At 39.6% G+C, this 19,939-nt stretch overlaps 2 protein-coding genes across 2 annotated transcripts; both read right to left on the bottom strand.

Moving 5' to 3' along the window:
* Positions 1-334: 334 nt before the first annotated feature.
* LOC133121829 (zinc-binding protein A33-like) lies at positions 335-6,690 on the bottom strand. Its single transcript, XM_061231330.1, has 6 exons — positions 6,274-6,690; positions 5,039-5,134; positions 2,987-3,217; positions 1,785-1,807; positions 1,580-1,698; positions 335-1,107 (listed from the first exon to the last, which is right to left on the bottom strand). Exons 1-6 carry the CDS (start codon positions 6,688-6,690, stop codon positions 551-553), a joined length of 1,443 nt encoding a protein of 480 aa, XP_061087314.1. The 3' UTR covers positions 335-550.
* A 3,716-nt stretch (positions 6,691-10,406) lies between these two features.
* On the bottom strand, positions 10,407-18,242 carry LOC133121831 (E3 ubiquitin-protein ligase TRIM35-like). Its single transcript, XM_061231331.1, has 6 exons — positions 17,819-18,242; positions 16,015-16,110; positions 15,643-15,873; positions 14,219-14,241; positions 14,025-14,143; positions 10,407-11,154 (listed from the first exon to the last, which is right to left on the bottom strand). Exons 1-6 carry the CDS (start codon positions 18,221-18,223, stop codon positions 10,613-10,615), a joined length of 1,416 nt encoding a protein of 471 aa, XP_061087315.1. The 5' UTR covers positions 18,224-18,242; the 3' UTR covers positions 10,407-10,612.
* Between the last annotated feature and the right edge of the window lie 1,697 nt (positions 18,243-19,939).

Below are 19,939 nucleotides of genomic sequence, written 5' to 3'. Positions count from 1 at the left end.
TGAATACATTTAATCCTATTAATATTTGTATTCCAAAAGTTTAGATCACTAAAATTGTATATTATATAAATATTTTCTCCTTTACAGCATGAAACTGGGTAAAAGCAGGCAGATCAAGTACAATACAGCGTTGTTCAAGCACTAGCTTTATACCCCTTTCACAGAACAAAATGTCCCAAGATGGCGGCAGGTAACCAAATGGTCACTGTATGCATGTCTGCTCCCTTCTGACAGACAATTAAAACATCCCCCTTTGTCCTTCCACATCTTCAGCAGATCAATCCCAAATCAACATTCATACACACTGAGGCAGATTGCATTAAGCAAATGGTCATTGTTACGTTTCTGTGTGTGTGTGTGTGTGTGTGTGTGTGTGTGTGTGTGTGTCTGCCTCCCATTTGGTAGATCATCAGCTGCCCCCCTCAATTCACATCTCCAGCAAGTCTTCCCCAGTTCAGGTCAACAACTAGGCATGCTGAGGCACATTACAAACAACCAAAATGACATAGAAATACAACATCTCTCGTCTGTTCTTTTTCAACAAACATGTTCACTGGGATGATGTCACTGTTATGGAAACTTTCACTGGGCATATTTGCAGGGGTCCCTCATTCTTACCATCTTCTCTCAAATAGGGAGAGAAGTATGGGAACACTCTCTCAGTAAATGTGTCTGTGAAAGTGTAGATGAGTGACATGTCACTGGAGTCGAAGAAGGACACCTCCCCCCTGTCATAGTCCAGCTCCACTCTGATGCTCTGGGGTTTCCTCTTCGGTGTGGGGGCAGCACCTCCATTTCGAGTGTAAGCATCGCCATTTCTCAGCATTAACACCCAGAATCCTCTCTTCTGCGCGTATGTTATATCTCCCTTCCTGTTGATGGATTCTTTGACCACTCCTATATCCCAGGCATGTTTGTTCCCAACCTCCACCTCCCAGCTGTGTTTCCCTGAGGTAAACCCCTCAGATCCCAGCACAGACACACACCAGTTAAACCTCTCTGGGTTGTCTGGACATTTCTGCTTTGTACCTGTGTATCTCACAGTGGTCAGATCATCAGAGAGAGAGAGCCAGGGGGCTACAGTGTTGGGGTCCAGCATCAAAGGAGCTGAAATATCATGAAGACAGACATTTACAATGCTGAAACAAGAGCTGCATTTCAAATACTCTATTCAAATTAGGTTACATACACAGGACATTGTATGTAGTAGTTATGGAATGAAGAATACTGCAGTTATATTGATTTGCATTTTAAATAGAAAACATACTTGCATTATGAAAATGAATAAATAAGTTAACACATCATAGTAAATTCAATACACACAATTCACACAGCCAATAAACTATTAAGAATGACATTTTATACATTATGCCAGTTCTGTGTCTGCTTGTGTTCTGATGTTCAATTGAGAGCAGTGCAATGCAGCCAATGTAATCTTCCTAAACTTGGAGGGAGGTAAGACTGGTTACTGTACTGTTTGTCTTTTGCACCAGTTCACTATGCTGCTTGTTTCTGCAGTTTTATTTGTTCATTAAATAATTGCAAAAACATGATTTCACCATCTGCCCCAGATACTCACTGTACTGCACCATCCCCAGCATCTTCTCCCAGACTCTGAACTTCAGGTTGCCCAGGTGTTTGGCCACATCTATCAGTGCCCCTGAGAGCAGCTCTGGGTCCTGCAGTGTGCACTGGGCTCTGTAATGACAAGCAAGACTCGGTCCAGCTTTGGAGATTGAAGTGCCTTCAACAGACAACATGAAATGAGGTGAGAGTCTACATACCTTTCGTTGATGTTCTTATAGTTCTGGAAAAAAAATACAGTATTATTGTGATAAGAAGTATGCATGTAAAAAATGTATTCAGTCGAGACAATCATGAGGTAATAATACGTCGGAAACAGAAGCCATGCTAATACAAGTGATGTAGATTTTAACAGTAAGCACACATGAATGAAGGTACTGTAATGTACATATCACTGCCGACATAAAAGAAACACTTCAGGAAAAGAGGAATATAAGGCATACTGAAAAAAAGGTAATTAAGCCTAACATCCCAGCATGTTGATGCATAAAATACTGAGCAGGACCAGTTGAACACATTGTTTTGGCTACCATGGCAAGAAGAGACCACCATATATTCTGTATATATGTGGTGTACAGTTCAGTGTAATTACTATTATGGAGGAAATAATGGCCAAAGACAGATCAGTGGTGAAGAAGAAGTCTTCTTTAAATTACACAGTACATGTCAGTCGCTGCAATGGGGAGGTTTTTGCACTGACATTCTGTTGGGGCACACTCACAAAAAACTGCCATATTAATCCATTAAATAATTAAAACTACATTCACCATATTAAAGAAACTGATACTGTACACAGCTATCCTGTCCAAACTGTGATGAAATCCCATTCTTGGCTCACAGAGTACACAGATTACGCTCCTGACTAGCTAACTATTTAATAGACGACTGTGATATAATTACAGAACAAGGCACCTTCAGAATACAACCAAATACTGCTGCAAACAACACACCAGCATATTGAAACGTCTGTTGAAGTGAAATGACAGTTTGAGGTGCTGACTTATTGCCAGCTCCAACAAACGTTTAAACAATTACAGGCACAGAGCAGACAGTCCATACATCAGCAAAGAGTATGTATGTTAATTGAAGCAGGCACTCTACTGAAAATCATATAAAACAGTGAAATGAAAGCATTGGAAATGTATTTAGTACTATGGCATAGAAAATAAGTTCTCTGTACAATAAGTTGCATACTCTGTATCTGTATACTGTATAATAATGTGACATTGCTTGTTAGCACTTTATTCTCATCTTCCCCATTCTGCTGGTGACGTCATGCTCTACATGCCTGTTATTGAAAAGTGCCGGTGATGCTGTGTCTCACAGTAACACACTGCGCATTTCAATACGGCTGGAATCAGTCCGTCTAAACCCAGGACACTGTCAGTCAACCATCTCCTACCTTTAAAAACAAGGTGTCTTCAGTGTCCATGGCCTTCTCTATAGCTGTGATTTTGTCTGAAAGGGTGGACATATGCCTTGTGACATTGTCTATCTTCTCCTTAATAATCTGACTCTTCTCTTCCTCCTCCTTCTTCAGTGCAGCTAGTCTGCCCTCCTCTTCTTCTTGCAGGAACTGGTGGAGCTTCTCAAACTCAGTTTTTATCTGCTTCTCTGTGTGTTGGGATTGACTCTGCAATTCAAATACACAATTTTAAATTTTAATAATGTACAGTAACTAGAGGATTTCTTAGATAGCAATCCAAGCTCAATGTTTTTGAAAGCTGTTACTGAAAAGGAGATTATTGACACTGTTAGCAAATGTAAGAATAAAAGGTCGACAGACTGGAATAACATTGATATGGCTGTAATCAAGAACGTAATTGAAGCCATTGCAAAACCCTTCACTTATATTTGTAATTTGTCTTTCAAAACAGGTGTGTTTCCAGGTAAAATGAAAACTGCTAAAGTTACTCCACTATACAAAGATGGAGACAGAAATCAATTCACTAATTACAGGCCAGTGTCTTTACTCTCTCAGTTCTAAAATATTGGAAAAACTCTTTGCTAGCAGGTTGGATAATTTCACTGAGAAGCATAAGTTGTGAGCTGATTGTCAGTATGGATTCAGATCGAACAGAACCACATCGATGGCATTAATTGAGTTAACTGAAGAAATTACCAGTTCTATAGATAACAAGAAGTATGCAGTAGGAGTATTTATAGATTTAAAAAAAGCATTTGATACAATAGATCATCACTTATTAATCAATAAACTGGAAAAGTATGGTATCAGAGGGGTTGTACTAAACTGGATGAAAAGCTACAAAGGTAATAGACATCAATTTGTACAGATCGGCGACAAGAAATCAACATATTTAGAAATTATTTGTGGAGTGCCACAGGGGTCAGTATTGGGTCCCAAATTATTTATATTATACATAAATGACATATGTAAAGTGTCAAGAATCTTAAAATTTGTATTGTTTGCGGATGACACCAATATTTTCTGTTCTGGGGAAAATCTGCAGCAGCTTTTGGAGGTGGTCACAGTAGAAATGAGTAAACTAAAAACTTGGTTTGACTTGAATAAATTATCATTAAATCTGAACAAAACCAAACTTATGTTGTTTGGACACCGTAAAAAAAAATACACAAGTAAAAGTGTTGATCAATAATATAAATATAGAACGAGTGTATGAAAATAAATTTCTGGGTGTGATTCTAGACCACAAAATCTGCTGGAAACCCATATCAAATATGTGAAAGCAAAAGTGGCACGGAGCATTGGAGTGTTGGGAAAAGCAAGACACATTTTGAATGAGAGAGCATTGTATACTTTGTATTGTTCACTTGTTTTGCCATATCTGAATTACTGTGTAGAAGTATGTGGCAACACCTACAAAACCAATACACAATCAATATGCATACTACAAAAAAGAGCCATACGGATAGTTAACAATGTAGGATATCGTGATCACACCAATATACTGTTTTTAAAAGTGCATGCCTTAAAGTTCAGAGATCTGGTAGAATTCAAGACCGCACAAATAATGTATAAAGCAAAAAATAAACAGCTTCCTGGTAACATACAAAGACTGTTCACAGAGAGAGAGGGGGGATACAACTTAAGAGGTGAATTAAATATGAAACGGCATTATGCTCGGACTAATATTAAGAGTATGTGTATTTCGATTTGTGGTGTGGTGTTGTGGAATGGTCTCGAGGAAAAAATTAAACAGAGTATAAATGTAATGGAATTTAAAAAGATGTACAAAAAATATATTTTTACAAGGTACAGAAGCGAAGAAGGAGAATGTGCCACTTGCTAATGGTAAACGTTTTTGTTTGATTATACCACAGGACTGAAATTGATGAATTTACAAACCTAAAAACTGGTTTGTTTTTCATTTTAATTGTACGAAATAAAGTTTATAAAAAATAAAAAAATAAAAAATAAAAACATGACATTATCCAAAAGTAATATTTTTGTTAAAATAACTGCTTTACTTACCCTGATGTGTTCTGCTGTTTCCTTACTTTCTTGTTCAACAACAGTAAACCTCTTCAGTTTTTCTTTAATCAGATTGAGTGCAGGCTTGAGTTCCTCCTGGAGTGATATGATCATATGAACCAATTGTCACTTACAGAAAATGACATAGTAATAGATAATTCTTCTCCAAAGGTCAAAGCAAAGGTCAGTATAACTTATTTGAAGTATGAAACATACATATAGCATATCATAATATGTGATTGTAATTATATTTATTATAATTATTATAATTATATTTATTTGGCAATTCCACAGTAATGTCCACCTGAGCATGAAAACTTACTGCACTCCGTAATTATGTACCATTTTGATAAAATGTAGGCTAACAACAGGAAAATTCTTTCAAATGGATGTATTAGTCCCATTACCACTGAAATCAATGTTATTTGCCTGCCATCTTGAAAATATTAAAAACCATTTCAGCTGATTTTCTCAATGTCAAAACTGATATTCAGAACCATTTCATATGACAACAAATGAGTTATGATAAAATTTGATTGGACAATATACATTTCAGACGTGTCACATCCATAATACTGGTATCTCCTCATAAAAATCTAATAATATTTTCTAAATTGCTATTTTTATGTTCAGCCAAGCCTCCTACATTACATGGATATCAAACTTTTTAGAAAAAGCTCTTGTCTCTGTTGGTTTTACAGTCATTATGGATTTTCAGTACTTTCTGGTTGTTGCTCACTTCTCTGTTCCAGCAAATCATCAAATATTAAGTATTGGGCATATAACTTTATTTTCATTAGGTCTTGACCTGTATTATAATAGAGTTTCTCTAGATGTGTCAAGGTCTTGTGTGCTCCCTATTTGCGCTATCAGTACATATAATCTGACACATCATTGCTACATATTCTTCTAATTGCATTGTGTTTTCAGTGCTTCCTAGTTGAAGCCATATTCTCCATAAAATGCCCCCATGCACAACTTCAAATCAGGACATAACCATACCTACAGTACATCTTACTCATATTCAATTGTACTGAAAACAGACATGCTTGGAGGGTTGAAAACCAGATTTTCACTACAGTGCTACTCCTTCCACTGAATGTATTTGCAAGACTGCATACCACAGCTGTCTGTCAAAACTGAAAGCTTAACAAAGAGACTTATTTCCTGATATTTAATTGTGTCTTGAAAATATGAAACAGATATGAAATAGAGAATATATTAACATAGAATACCTTCAGATCCAGTACGGCTTCTTCCACTGGACAGACCGTGTGATTTCTGTGTTTTCTTGAAGTCTGACAGACGACACAGAGAGGGTCTTTGTCATATTCACAGAAGAACAGTAGTTTCTCTCCATGAAGACTACAGCAAGCTTCACTCTTCACAACAGCTCCACTTTTCTCTGTAGCTTCACTCTTCTGATTTAAAGACTCCACAATGCTTCTCAAGACCAGGTTCACAGGAGGATCTTCAACAGAGGACTTTCCCCTGCAGATGGGACACTCTCGAGAGTTCTTCTCTTTCCAGTACTGCTGCACACACACTCTACAGAAGCTGTGGCTGCATTTCAGGATAACAGGCTCTTTAAAAATATCACAACATACAGAGCAACAGAGCTCGTCCTCAGGAATCAAAGCTTGATCTGCCATCTTACTTATTCTCTCAGTCTGATTCTCCCTTTCTGTTTTGCTGAATTTAGGACAGAACACACCCTATGTGCTTCAAAACCAGAACAACCTGTTAATCAGGATGGTTCTCAAACCACCATGTATGGATGTACTGAATCTTTGTGTGCCTCTCTGCAGACCCCCACAGGGAAACAGACTGTGTTTACCATGTTGACACAGGTTCAGCAAGGCTTGATGAAAAGACAGGGCTCATCAATACAGGACTATTGCTCCCATCATTGTGCTTTCTTCTGCCACCTCAGTGGAATGCTCCAACTGTTGAGGTGAAATAGGACTGTATAGATCATGGGTTTTCCACATACAGTGTTTAGTGTCTTTAGATAGCTCATTTTGTAGGAAATAGTTTGGTGTCATTGGTGGTGTGGTACACTGGTTGCTGAATAAAGATATTGTAGGAATAAACCACAGGTAATGCAAGTTACCTCTGAGTCAGCATCCAGCTGAGCTACAAAGGTTAACCAGATTTGTTAGACAGGGCCACTGTTGTTACCACCGTCTTGTGACTCTTTATTTGAAGATTTCTTGTTTTTCCTGTAAACCCTGGGTATATAGAGGGAAACGTGGAATGGTTAGAGGAGACTCGCTAATACGACCTCCTGCGCACCATTGCGTATAGCCATTCTGTTATGCCGGGGGGAACAGAGGAACCAAAAGCAGACAGGGGAGCAGAAAAATGGCAGGTTTAATTGCAAAAGGGGCCGACAGAGCGGAGTCAAAAAACAGGCCAGGGTCAAAAACCAGGGGGTCAGTCCAACAAAGCAGAGGTACAGATATCCGCAAAGCAAAGAAAAGTCCAGGGAAGCAGGCAGGGGTCAGAACCAGAAATCCAGATAAACAAGGGCAAGGGCAAGGACTCAGGAACAAGGGCAAGGGCAAGGAAACAAGGAGGCTAGAACTGGGGGAAGGAATAAAGGGCTCAGACAAGAAAACAGGACAAGACGAACTAGCAGCGTGCAACTGAAAAGGACAGGTATAAATACATAGGGGAATGAGACAAACTAGGCGGGGCATGGTAGTGAGGGCGGTCTAACAAATAAACATCAGGTGAGACACATGAAAGGGTAATAGGACAATAACGAGGGGGAAACGAAAACGCGGACTGGATTCACAATGACACACAATGACAATACAAACGGCTCCGGACTAGAGAGTAGACCAGTGTTTCCCAACTCCAGTCCTCGGGACCCACTTGCCAGAAGGTTTTTGTTGTAACCAGTAGCTCACACACCTGATTTAACTAATCAAGGGCATTTTTGTGGTTTGATTGGTTCAATCATTAAATCAGGTGTGTGAGTTACTGGTTACAACAAAAACCTTCTGGCATGTGGGTCCCGAGGACTGGAGTTGGGAAACACTGGAGTAGACAATTGCAGAGAATCAGGAGATGCAGAGATAGAGAGAGACAGGTGTGAATACTTCGCTGCAACTAAGCAAGTAATCAGTGATAGAATAGGGAGGCGGAGTTACAGAACATAATTGAAACTGGAGATACGTTAGTAAGTTAGTTAAGTGATTTAAATTACAAATACCCAAAACTAGTGAATGTTAGTTTGTTAGTTTGACAAACATATTAGTGTGTTAGTATAATTAGTACTGTACAGATTCTATGCTACCGTAAACACCCGAATAGTGGGGCACGCAGACAAGGGAGTGACTGGGCTAGAAAACATTCAGACTGAGACATCACAGGGGAAGACGAGTGCAAAGACTAATGAATATAAACAGAACACCAGACATGAATATGAAAAATAACAAATTTCAAGAATAGTGATAAACTAACACACAGAACACATATTACAACTTATAATTCCTGTAACACATTGTCATTCTATTTCTGCAATGCTTGAAAAATTTTATTAATTTGAACCTGCATCCTTTTGACTCGCAGTACTGCATACTTAGCAGTTCAGAGTCCTAACAGACATAGACAACCTAGGATACCTGCACCCCGTAGTCACTCGCCGTCACCAGTGCCGTCACATGATACATACTAAGTGTATCATTGTAGGCTATACAGGCCACAGGTACGTCCGCATCTACATAGATAGATAGATAGTGTATGGAGCCACACTATTGGCAGAACAGAGGAGCAGTTGAACATATCATTTGGAGTCAGATAAACGAGAACAACATTAAATTAACCCTGTTCCAGTAGCATTGGTCAGACTACACACGTTTCCTTCACCTCTCCGATACTTCCACCTTTTGGTGTATTTGGGGGGTTCTTACAGTCTCAAAGTGCAACATTTTTATTGCATATATTTGCGAAAAGAAAAAAATTATTTGCTTGCAGTGGTGCGTATAGCACATTGGGGTACTAACAGCTACATCAATGTAACTTAATCTGCGTGGCTGGGGCTCTCAGTCTCACATTGAAAAAACCTTACAAAACTAAGCTCATCCTCCACAATGCTTCTCAAGGCCAGGTTTACAGAAGGATCTTCAGCAGAGGACTTCCTCCTGCAGATGGGACACTCTTGAGAGCTCTTCTCTTTCCAGTACTGCTGCACACACACTCTACAGAAGCTGTGACTGGATTTCAGGATAACAGGCTTTAAAAATATCACAACATACAGAGCAACAGAGCTCGTCCTCAGGAATCAAAGCTTTATCTGCCATCTTACAGACTTCGTCTCTCAGTCTGATTCTCCCTTTCAGTTTTGCTGAATTTAGGACAGAACACACCCTATGTGCTTCAAAACCAGGACAAACCTCTTGATCAAGATGGTTCTCAAAGCACCATATATGAATAAACTCACTTGATCTCAACAGTGCGATATTTTTATTGCATGTTTGCGAAATGAGCGGCATGGTGGTGTAGATGCACGGATAATGCAGTGTTCGAATGGGTTCGAATCCCGGTCGGCCAGGGCCTCTCTGTGTGGAGTTTACATGTTCTCCCCGTGTTCGTGTGGGTTTCCTCCGGGTACTCTGGTTTCCTCCCACAGTCCAAAGACATGCAGGTTCGGCTGATTGGAGAGTCTAAATTGGCTGTAGGTATGAGTGTGAGTGAATGGTGTGTGTGCCCTGTGATGGACTGGTGACCTGTCCAGGATGTATTCCTGCCTTTCGCCCAATGTATGCTGAGATAGGCTCCAGCCCCCCTTCGACCCTGTTCAGGATAAGCGGGTTAGGATAATGAATGAATTAATGAATTAATCAATGTTTGCGAAATGAAAAAAATAATTTGCTTGCAGTGGAACATATTGCACATTGGGGTACTAACAGCTACATCAGTGTAACCAAACCAAAGCCAAAAGTCCACTTCATATTGGGCTTTGGACTAGAAGGCTTGACCTGAGTTTTTGTCTTGGAGTCCATCATCATCATCAACACAGTCCAGCACAGTTCTGTGAAGTTCTGGTTGCAGCTCAGGGCCTTTCAGTGTCTGGGATCAGGCCGCTGACCGTAACTCAGATGGAAAACTTCCTCTGCTCCAAGTGGCGAGTGTAGTTAAAGTGTCAACAGAGCCTTCTAGTGGCAAGATGCAGAAAACACTCATGCCTCAGTCTAAACCAGTGCTTCTGAATGGTTCTTTCTTACCACTCATCTTTACTTATGTACAAGATACAAGATTCTGAGATCCAATGCATTAATTAATTAATTATTATTATTATTATTATTATTCGACACTTTATTTAAACTTGATAAAATAATCAAGACAATAGGTCAAGATATTAAAATGAAAGAAAACATTTAATCAGCAGAAAAAGGATATAATTGCAGTATATTATATGCCAGTACATCTGTGTACCCTCCACAAATTAGTGACAGTGATTAGTACTGTAATTGTTTTTGATTACTTACACTTTATTTCACTCTCTTGGGGCCAAGAATGACAGACAGTGAAATAGTTATCCCGATTTAACCATTACTATGTCCATCACGGCTGCAGTGTTACAGAAACCTTCACAGGGCAGAACCACATGGCTCCATGTTTACTGGGAGACTCTAAGCAGAAATATGGGAAGACTTTCTCAGTAAACTTGTGTTTTAATGTGTATATCAATGACATGTTACAAGGGTCAAAGAAGGACATCTCTCCTCTGTTATAGTCCAACTGCACTCTGAGCCTCTGGGGTTTCCTCTTGAGTCTTAAAGTTTTATTGACACCTGAACTGGCATACACTATATACTCTGCATCATCCAGTATTAGAACCCAATACCCATCCTCTGGGCTAGCACTCTTTCTGTTGGCTGACTCTTTTACCACTCCTATCTTCCAAGCAGGTTGGTTCCCTACTTCCACCTCCCAGCTGTGTTTTCCGGAGTTAAATCCCTCAGAGCCCAAAACATCGGCGCAGCTGTCAAATCTTTCAGGGTTGTTAGGAAGCTGCTGGTGAACTCCAGTGTCTCTCACACTGGTCAGATCATCAGACACAGACAGCCTGGGGGATGCAGTGTTAGGGTCCAGAGTCACAGCAGCTGAGGGGTCAAGAAAGAAGAAATATTTATTTCATTATGTGGAAACATGTATGTACTAAAATAATTGTAAATCTTAAAATTCTGATATACATTAAAAATAATGTATATTTAAAGCAAATGTGATTCAAACTGAAATACACCAATAGAACAAGTAAAGCTTTGTGGTGGTTCTGTATGGTAAGTTAAATGGGAAAACATAAATCATTTTTATGTATTATTTTCTATCACACCAGAAATTCAGTTGAAGATAGTTGGTAAATAATTGAAGTGTACTTGTCATTTTCCTTAGTTCTTGAGAAATAATCTTTATTGTAATATAATTATCTCAATCGTGTCTTATGTCTGCAGAATACTCATATTAGAATGTTTATTAAATAGTTTTGACCTCTGCGTATTATGGTGCAGGGCAGCCCATGACATGCCATTATTCTTGTTGTGTGCAGACTAAGTGAATTATTGAAGCATCTGTCATGCAACGTCTTCAGAGGTGAACACCTCAAGTAGCACCTGTCTTTCACTAACAAATTTGAATGGTGTAGAAGATGGCATGGGCGGAACCATATCCGCCTTGGAATAAAAACATAATAAAATAAGTAGTTAACTTGCTTGATTAATGATTGGAGTGCGGGATTCGTATGGGATTAGAAGGCCAACGCACCTTTTAAGTTCCATAGCTCTGTATTCCATCTTGAAAATGCTGGAATTTCAAGCTGGATTGTCACCTTCCCTCATGTATTTGAACCATTTTTTATTTTTATTTCTGAGTTTGCCTTGCCCTCTTGTTTTGGTTGCCAAGCTGTTTCTTGGGTTTTTAATTATTTGCGCTGCCTTCTCGACTCTGAGGTTAAAATAAAGACAACCATCAGATAATCAAAATGAAGATGGAGAAAACCTTTGCCCTCAGGAGGAATGAAGTTGTGAATGACATGCCATTGCAGAATTCAAAAGCAGATGACCAGCTCTTTTCTTTGAACGAGAGGTAAGAGATTTGAATGTCAAACTCTTTTTACATGATCAATTTTTTAAAGGATTGCTATTTGTAGATATTCACAATTTGTTTGATAACACACTTAACTGTATTCAAGACATACCATGACCTACATCAAGATTGTATGCTAATTGTAGTTATTTGTGTATTCCCAAATGCTGAGTTGTATTGTAAGTTGTACGTTTCTGTCTCCCCTCCTCATAACTTTCAAGATATATGAAGAATTCACACGCATTACCACTGTGCAACTGAAGTCCAAGTTTATGGCAGAACTTGACATCATCTGCTCCCGGCTGTCTGCACTGTGCCATAGGAAGGGAGGAGAAGCAGGACGTAAGATCAAGGAGATCATGGCTGCCATTGACCAGGTTAGTGAGAAGTTGATTTGAGCCTCCCACTTTGAAAACCTGCGATCCAATTTGAGATGCTTAAAGTGTAAATAAAGTAGTGTACAGTCATATTTCCCTATATTTCAGAATCATACCATCGGCTTGTTGAGGGCCTGCAACCTGAAAACACTGGTTGTGTACTTAAATGAAGACCCTGAGAAACTTGTAAAGGAATACCTGGTAAGTGTAAAAGAATATTCAAAATCATTATTGCATTACTAGCGAAAGTAGCAGTGGCAGCACCACCATGTCCGAGGCCATGGTTCTCTGCCGGAAAACGGTGGATTTGTCCCTCCGGGTTGGGAATGAGCCACTGCCCCAAGTGAAGCAGTTCAAGTATCTCGGAGTCTTGCTCACGAGAGAGGGTTAAAGGGAGCATGAGATCGACAAGCGGATCGGTGCAGCGTCAGCAGTAATGCGGGTGTTGTGCCGGACCGTTGTGGTTAAGAGGGAGCTGAGCTGGAAGGCGAAGCTCTCGATTTACCCGTCAATCTATGTCCCAACCCTCACCTATGGTCACAAGCTTTGGGTAGTGACTGAAAGAACAAGATCGTGGATACAATGGCTGAAATGAGCTTCCTCCGTAGGGTGGCAGGGCTCAGCCTCAGAGATAGGGTGAGGAGCTCGGACATCCGGAGGGAGCTCGGAGTAGAGCCGCTGCTCCTTCGCGTCGAAAGGAGCCAATTGAGGTAGTTCAGGCATCTGATCCGGATGCCTCCTGGGCGCCTCCTTTTGGAGGTTTTCCGGACACGTCCAACTGGGTGGAGAGCCCGAGGTAGAGCCAGAACCTGCTGGAGAGATTATATATCTCTCCTGGCCTGGGAACACCTCGGGATCCCCCAGGAGGAGCTGTAATGCATTGCTGGGGAGAGGCCACCACGACCCGACTCCGGATAAACGGGTGATAATGGATGGATGGATGGAAGTACTGTAGTCTCATAAAATGTACAGAACAAATTAAGTAGTTAATTTAGATGTTGTAATACCAGCTGGGTCAAGTATAAAGGCTGTAGGACCCTATTGAATTGCATATCACCCAAAAGCTTATTCCCTATAGTATATAGCTATGTGTGGCTCCATGACTCCTCAAATATAGGTAGTAAACTACAATCTGATTAAGTAGTGCAATATTTGCAACAAAAACACTATTTCAACAAGAAATCATCAAAAAGATCATATATCAATATTAAGTACTAATTGTTGATTGCCGCCAAGTAATAATTAAGGCTGGGTGTTTGTCACAGAAAATATTTAGCACTGCATGTTTTGTACTGCGAGTTTCATGTACGATCTGGCCCATTATGCTTAATCAATAAAATTTGGCAAAATCTGTGGAGAACAACATTTTATTAATATCTAAAGGCACACACATACATTTGGTGTGGCAAAAAATAATTTGCTTATTTTTATTTATTTGAAGAACCATTGGCACACACAATTGAACCACACACACACACACACACATGCACAGATCCACAGCCCCAGATACTCACTGTACTGCACCATCCCCAGCATCTTCTCCCAGACTTTGAACTTCAGGTTGCTCAGGTGTTTGGCCACATCTATCAGTGTCCCTGAGAGCAGCTCTGGGTTCCGCAGTGTGCACTGGGCTCTGTAATGACAAGCAGGCTTTGGAGATTGAAGTGTTTTCAACAGACAAGATTAAATTAGGTGAGAGTCTACATACCTTTCCTCAATGTTCTTGTAGTTCTGAAAAACACATAATAGCATAATTTTGATAAGATGGATGCATATATTAATGTATTCAGTGAATTGTATTATCAGTGAGAAACAGGAGGCATGCAAATGAAACTGATACAAACTGAAACAAAAAGGCCTTTTCATATCATCCTGGGGCTTTGTGTTCCATTCTGATTCAAGTAAGAAAAAACATTTTGCTTGAAGTATGCTCATTTAAAGCCATACTATGCAGTATTTCCACCTTGATATTATATATTAACATTATAAAACATTTTTTCTCGGGGAGGACCTCCAGACCCCCATCTTCAGCTACAGCAGCTCCCCATTTCTGAGGTCCCAGGGTTGACAAGTGTGGCTTTCGGCTAGCTACTAACATTAACTAAATGCATGTCAGTTAAATAGCCAGCTAAATGTGTGGAAAGCCCCTATTAATGCAGATGTTTTACAAGCCATATTTCTCAGCTCATCACAGCATACAGTGGTCTGCAACAGAGCTAACTAGAAAGCTACCAGCTGGCCAGAACATGAACCAAACTGATCTTGGTGGTGTAGGTGGGGTTGAAAATGGGGCACATATGTTTTTTTTTGTTTTTTTGTGTAAACACGGGAGTGACACAAGGAAAGAAATCCTACATAGTATTCCCTTAATGGTGGGTTCACTGACACTGCTCGTGTCGTAAGGTTAGAACTTAAAAAGGCGATGTAATTAGTGTCACTCCGATCATACCACATTCGCGCATGCTAGGAATAATGCTGGATGTTTCGCTATGATGCTTTGTTCAGCTGTGACTTGTTTGTCGTCATCTCGGAAAAACGGTCTACTCCAGAGGTGCCAGAGATTCCGACTCGGATTGACAACATTTATAGCCGTTCAATATGATTTTTCCAAACTGCTATTGTCCCAAGCTGTTTGTATGATGTATGTTTTTGCATACTTATCAGATCACATTCATCTGGCTACCCGCTGGGTGATTAGGTGGCTAAGGTCTGCATGTCCGCTGCATACAAACGGTCTCCCTTCAATTCCACTCTTGTTTCTGCTCTCCGATTATAACGATTATAGACTATATGTATGTCAGCCCAGCATTGGCCAATTGGGAATAGGGAAATGTGATATAGCATCTTATATTTTTATGACATGGAAACATTTTTTAAAAGTTATATCATGTATAATATCTATTTCAATAATATAAGTTCAATATGTATAATATTATGGCATATTGTTAGCTGGCAGTCCATGCTCATCTTCCTCATTCTGCTTGTGGGATTGTGTGTCATTGCCCTCATATTGAAAATTGCCGATGCTACTCTGTAATCTGTATCACAAATAACAAACTGGGGATCTCAATATGGCTGGAATTAGTTAGTATTTAGTCAATTCAGAACACTGTCAGTAAATTAAGCTCCTACCTTTAAAAAGGAGATATCTTCAGTGTCCATGGCCTTCTCTACAACTGTCATTTTGCCTGTAAGGGTGGAGATGTCTCTTGTGACACTTTCTATCTTCTCCTTCATGGTTTGACTCTTCTGTTTCTCTTCTTCTTTCAGTGCAGCTAGTCTGGCCTCCTCTTCCTCTTGCAGGAACTTGTGGAGCTTCTCAAACTCTGCCTTTATCTGACTGTCTGTGTGCCGGGCTTGACTCTGCAATTAAAATATGCTATTTAACCTTGATAGTGGAACTATACATTACTATTTATGTGCGGCAGACAGTGTGTTTGTCACAACATTAATCAACAATGTATTTTTGTGTAGTTAAAAATGATTCTTAATTCCTTTACTCACCCTGATGTGCTCTGCTGCTATCTTGCATTCTTGTTCAACCACAGTAAACCTCTTCAGTCTTTCTTTAATCCGATTAAGTGCAGGCTTGAGTTCCTCCTAGAGTTAAATGAATCAATTATCACTTACAGAAAGACATGGCACAGTAATACCCCTGCTGCAATACAAGTGAAGGTCAGTATATGTTTTTATATGGGAAATGTAGTAGGGAAAATAGCCCTGCAACAACTGAAGTTTAAAGATCAGTGACATATCCTTGTATGTTATTATATGCTTTCAGTCCTAATATACCAGTCAAATATTTCAGAATGAGGTCCATAACATTTGGGACAATATCTTTTAAATGGCTTCCTTCATGCAGGTATAAGAGAGCTTTCAGATAGGAAGGAAGGTTGGTGGCTCAAGCCCTGGTGTAGCTATAATAAGATCTGTGCAGGCTCTTGAGCAAGGCCCTTAACCCCAAGTGGGATTGTCCCACGCTTAGTCTAATTAACTGCAAGTTTGAATCATTAAGAAGAGAGCACTGATCAGTTCAATAGTAATTGCAAAGGGTAGGCCAAAATCTAATCTGTACTTTAGCCAAATATGAATTGCTAAAAGTGGATTTACAGACATGGTCAAAGTTGTTGGTACCCTTACAGCTCATTGAAATAATGCTTCATTCCTCCTGAAAAGAGATGAAATCAAAAACAATATATATATATTGTCACGTATACTTGCATGCCATTGGTATGTCATAGAATAAAGCAAAGAAGCTGTAAATAGAGATTAATTATTGGCTATTGTACAAAGATATTCTAAAATGGCCTGGACATATTTGTTGGTACCCCTTAGAAAAGATAATAAATAATTGGATTATAGTGATATTTCAAACTAATTGGTTAATTGAATTAGTATCACACATGTCTCCAATCTTGTGATCAATCATTCAGCCTATTTAAATGGAGAAAAGTAGTCACTGTGCTTTTGAAAGAAAAACATAAAATCTGGAATTTGTTCAAATATATGTCAATACAAGCCACAATCATTAACAGGTGCAGAAGTCTCATTGAGAGTTACAGAAAATGTTTGATTGCAGTGATTGCCTCTAAAGGTTGTGCTACAAAATATTAGGTGAAGGGTCCCATCATTTTTGTCAAAGCCACTTTCATTTGTTTTATTATTTACATTATGTTGAATTAAAAATGAAAGACAAAGTCTGATTTCTATAAAATATGGAATAAACAATGGTGGATGCCAATTACTTTTGTCAGTTTGAAGTTATTTCAGAGATGATGGTCCATTCTTCGAGGTGCACCAACAAATTGAACCACGTATGCATATAAAATTTAGTGCAGAGCAAAATCAAGAAAACAATATGTCTTTGTTCCAAATATCACTGTAGGATTACGAAATGTTGAAGCATTCATAAACTGGTTTGACTTCATACATTTTGTCTTCACCGGCGGTTACAGGTTGTTACTCAATTTCCTGTCGAAACACAGAACCAAATATAGATCCAACAAATATTTAGTGTAGAGTATAGAACAGTATTTTACTTATATCTTGACCTTTATAGTTTTTATAGATTTGTACAGGTTCTGTGTGATCTCTATTTGTACACAGTTACACTGTGTATTTGCCTACATTATACTCAAATTCTACTGAAAATACAAAGTACTTCAACATACTTTGAGGGTTGAAAACAGGACTTTCAGATAGTTTTTCCACACCTTAAGGTATTTACAAGACCTCCACAGCAGTCTATCAGAACTGAATATTTAATCATTTATAGAATATGAAATAGATGACATTTAAAATAAAATACCTTCAGATCCAGTACAGCCTCTTCCACAGGACAGAACTGGTGATTTCTGTGTTTTTTTGAAGTCTGACAGACGACGCACAGAGGCTCTTTGTCGTGTTTGCAGAATAATAGCAGTTTCTCCCCATGAAGACTGCAGTGAGGGTCACTCTTGTCTGCAATTTCACACTCATTCTTCTGATTTAAGGACTCCACAATGCTTCTCAAGACCAGGTTTACGGGAGGATCTTCAACAGAGGACTTCCTCCTGCAGATGGGACACTCTCGAGAGCTCTTCTCTTTCCAGTACTTCTGCACACATACTCTACAGAAGCTGTGGCTGCATTTCAGCATAACAGGCTCTTTAAAAATATCACAACATACCGAGCAACAGAGCTCGTCCTCAGGAATCAAAGCTTGATCTGCCATCTTACAGTCTTAGTTTCTCAGTCTGATTCTCCCTTTCAGTTTTGCTGAATTTAGGACAGAACATACCCTATGTGCTTCAAAACCAGAACAACCTGTTGATCAGGATGGTTCTCAAACCACCATGTATGGATAAACTGAATCTTTGTGTGCTTCGTCTCGTAGGGCATTTTACATAAGTGTGCCTCTCTGCAGACCCCCAAAGGGAAACAGACTGTGCTTACCATGTTGACACAGGGTCAGCAAGGCTTGATGAAAAGACAGGGCTCGTCAATACAGGACTATTGCTCCCATCATTGTGCTTTCTTGGCGCAATTCTGCCACCTCAGTGGAATGGTCCCAGAACTGTTGAGGTGAAATAGGACTGTATAGATCATGGGTTTTCCACATACAGTGTTTAGTGTCTTTAGATAGCTCATTTTGTGGGAAATAGTTTGGTGTCATTGGTGGTGCGGTACACTGGTTGCTGAATAAAGATATTGTAGGAATAAACTACAGGTAATGCAAGTTACCTCTGAGTCAGCATCCAGCTGAGCTACAAAGGTTAACCAGATTTGTTAGACACACAGAGATAACATCAGCAGGGCCATTGTTGTTACCACCGTTTTGTGACTCTTTATTTGAAGATTTGTTGTTTTTCCTGTAAACGCCGGGTATATAGAGGGAAACGTGGAATGGTTAGAGGAGACTCGCTAATACGACCTCCTGCACACCATTGCGTATAGCCATTCATATTACAACTTATAATTCCTGTAACACATTGTCATTCTATTTCTGCAATGCTTGAAAAATTGTATTAATTTGAACCTGCATCCTCTTGACTCGCAGTACTGCATACTTAGCAGTTCAGAGTCCTAACAGACATAGACAACCTAGGATACCTGCACCCCGTAGTCACTCGCCTATACACCAGTGCCGTCACATGATACATACTAAGTGTATCATTGTAGGCTATACAGGCCACAGGCACGTCCGCATCTACATAGATAGATAGATAGATAGCGTATGGAGCCACACTATTTGCAGACATTTGCAGTTAGAACAGAGGAGCAGTTGAACATATCATTTGGAGTCAGATAAACGAGAACAACATTAAATTAACCGTGTTCCAGTAGCATTGGTCGGACTACACACGTATCCTTCACCGCTCCGATACTTCCACCTTTTGCTTTATTTGGGGGGTTCTTACAGTCTCAAAGTGCAACATTTTTATTGCATATATTTGCGAAAAGAAAAAAATTATTTGCTTGCAGTGGTGCGTATAGCACATTGGAGTACTAACAGCTACATCAATGTAACTAAATCTGCGTGGCTGGGGCTCTCAGTCTCACGTTGAAAAAACCTTACAAAACTAAGCTCATCCTCCACAATGCTTCTCAAGACCAGGTTTACAGGAGGATCTTCAGCAGAGGACTTCCTCCTGCAGATGAGACACTCTCGAGAGCTCTTCTCTTTCCAGTAATGCTGCACACACACTCTACAGAAGCTGTGACTGCATTTCAGGATAACAGGCTCTTTAAAAATATCACAACATACAGAGCAACAGAGCTCGTCCTCAGGAAACCAAAGCTTGATCTGCCATCTTACAGACTTAGTCTCTCAGTCTGATTCTCCCTTTCAGTTTTGCTGAATTTAGGACAGAACACACCCTATGTGCTTCAAAACCAGAACAACCTGTTAATCAGGATGGTTCTCAAACCACCATGTATGGATAAACTG

Source organism: Conger conger, chromosome 2 (genome assembly GCF_963514075.1).
Source record: "Conger conger chromosome 2, fConCon1.1, whole genome shotgun sequence".
In the NCBI taxonomy this organism is placed as follows: domain Eukaryota; kingdom Metazoa; phylum Chordata; class Actinopteri; order Anguilliformes; family Congridae; genus Conger; species Conger conger.
The sequence above is the reverse complement of the archived record's forward strand: the minus strand, read 5'-3'. Positions and strand labels throughout refer to the sequence as shown.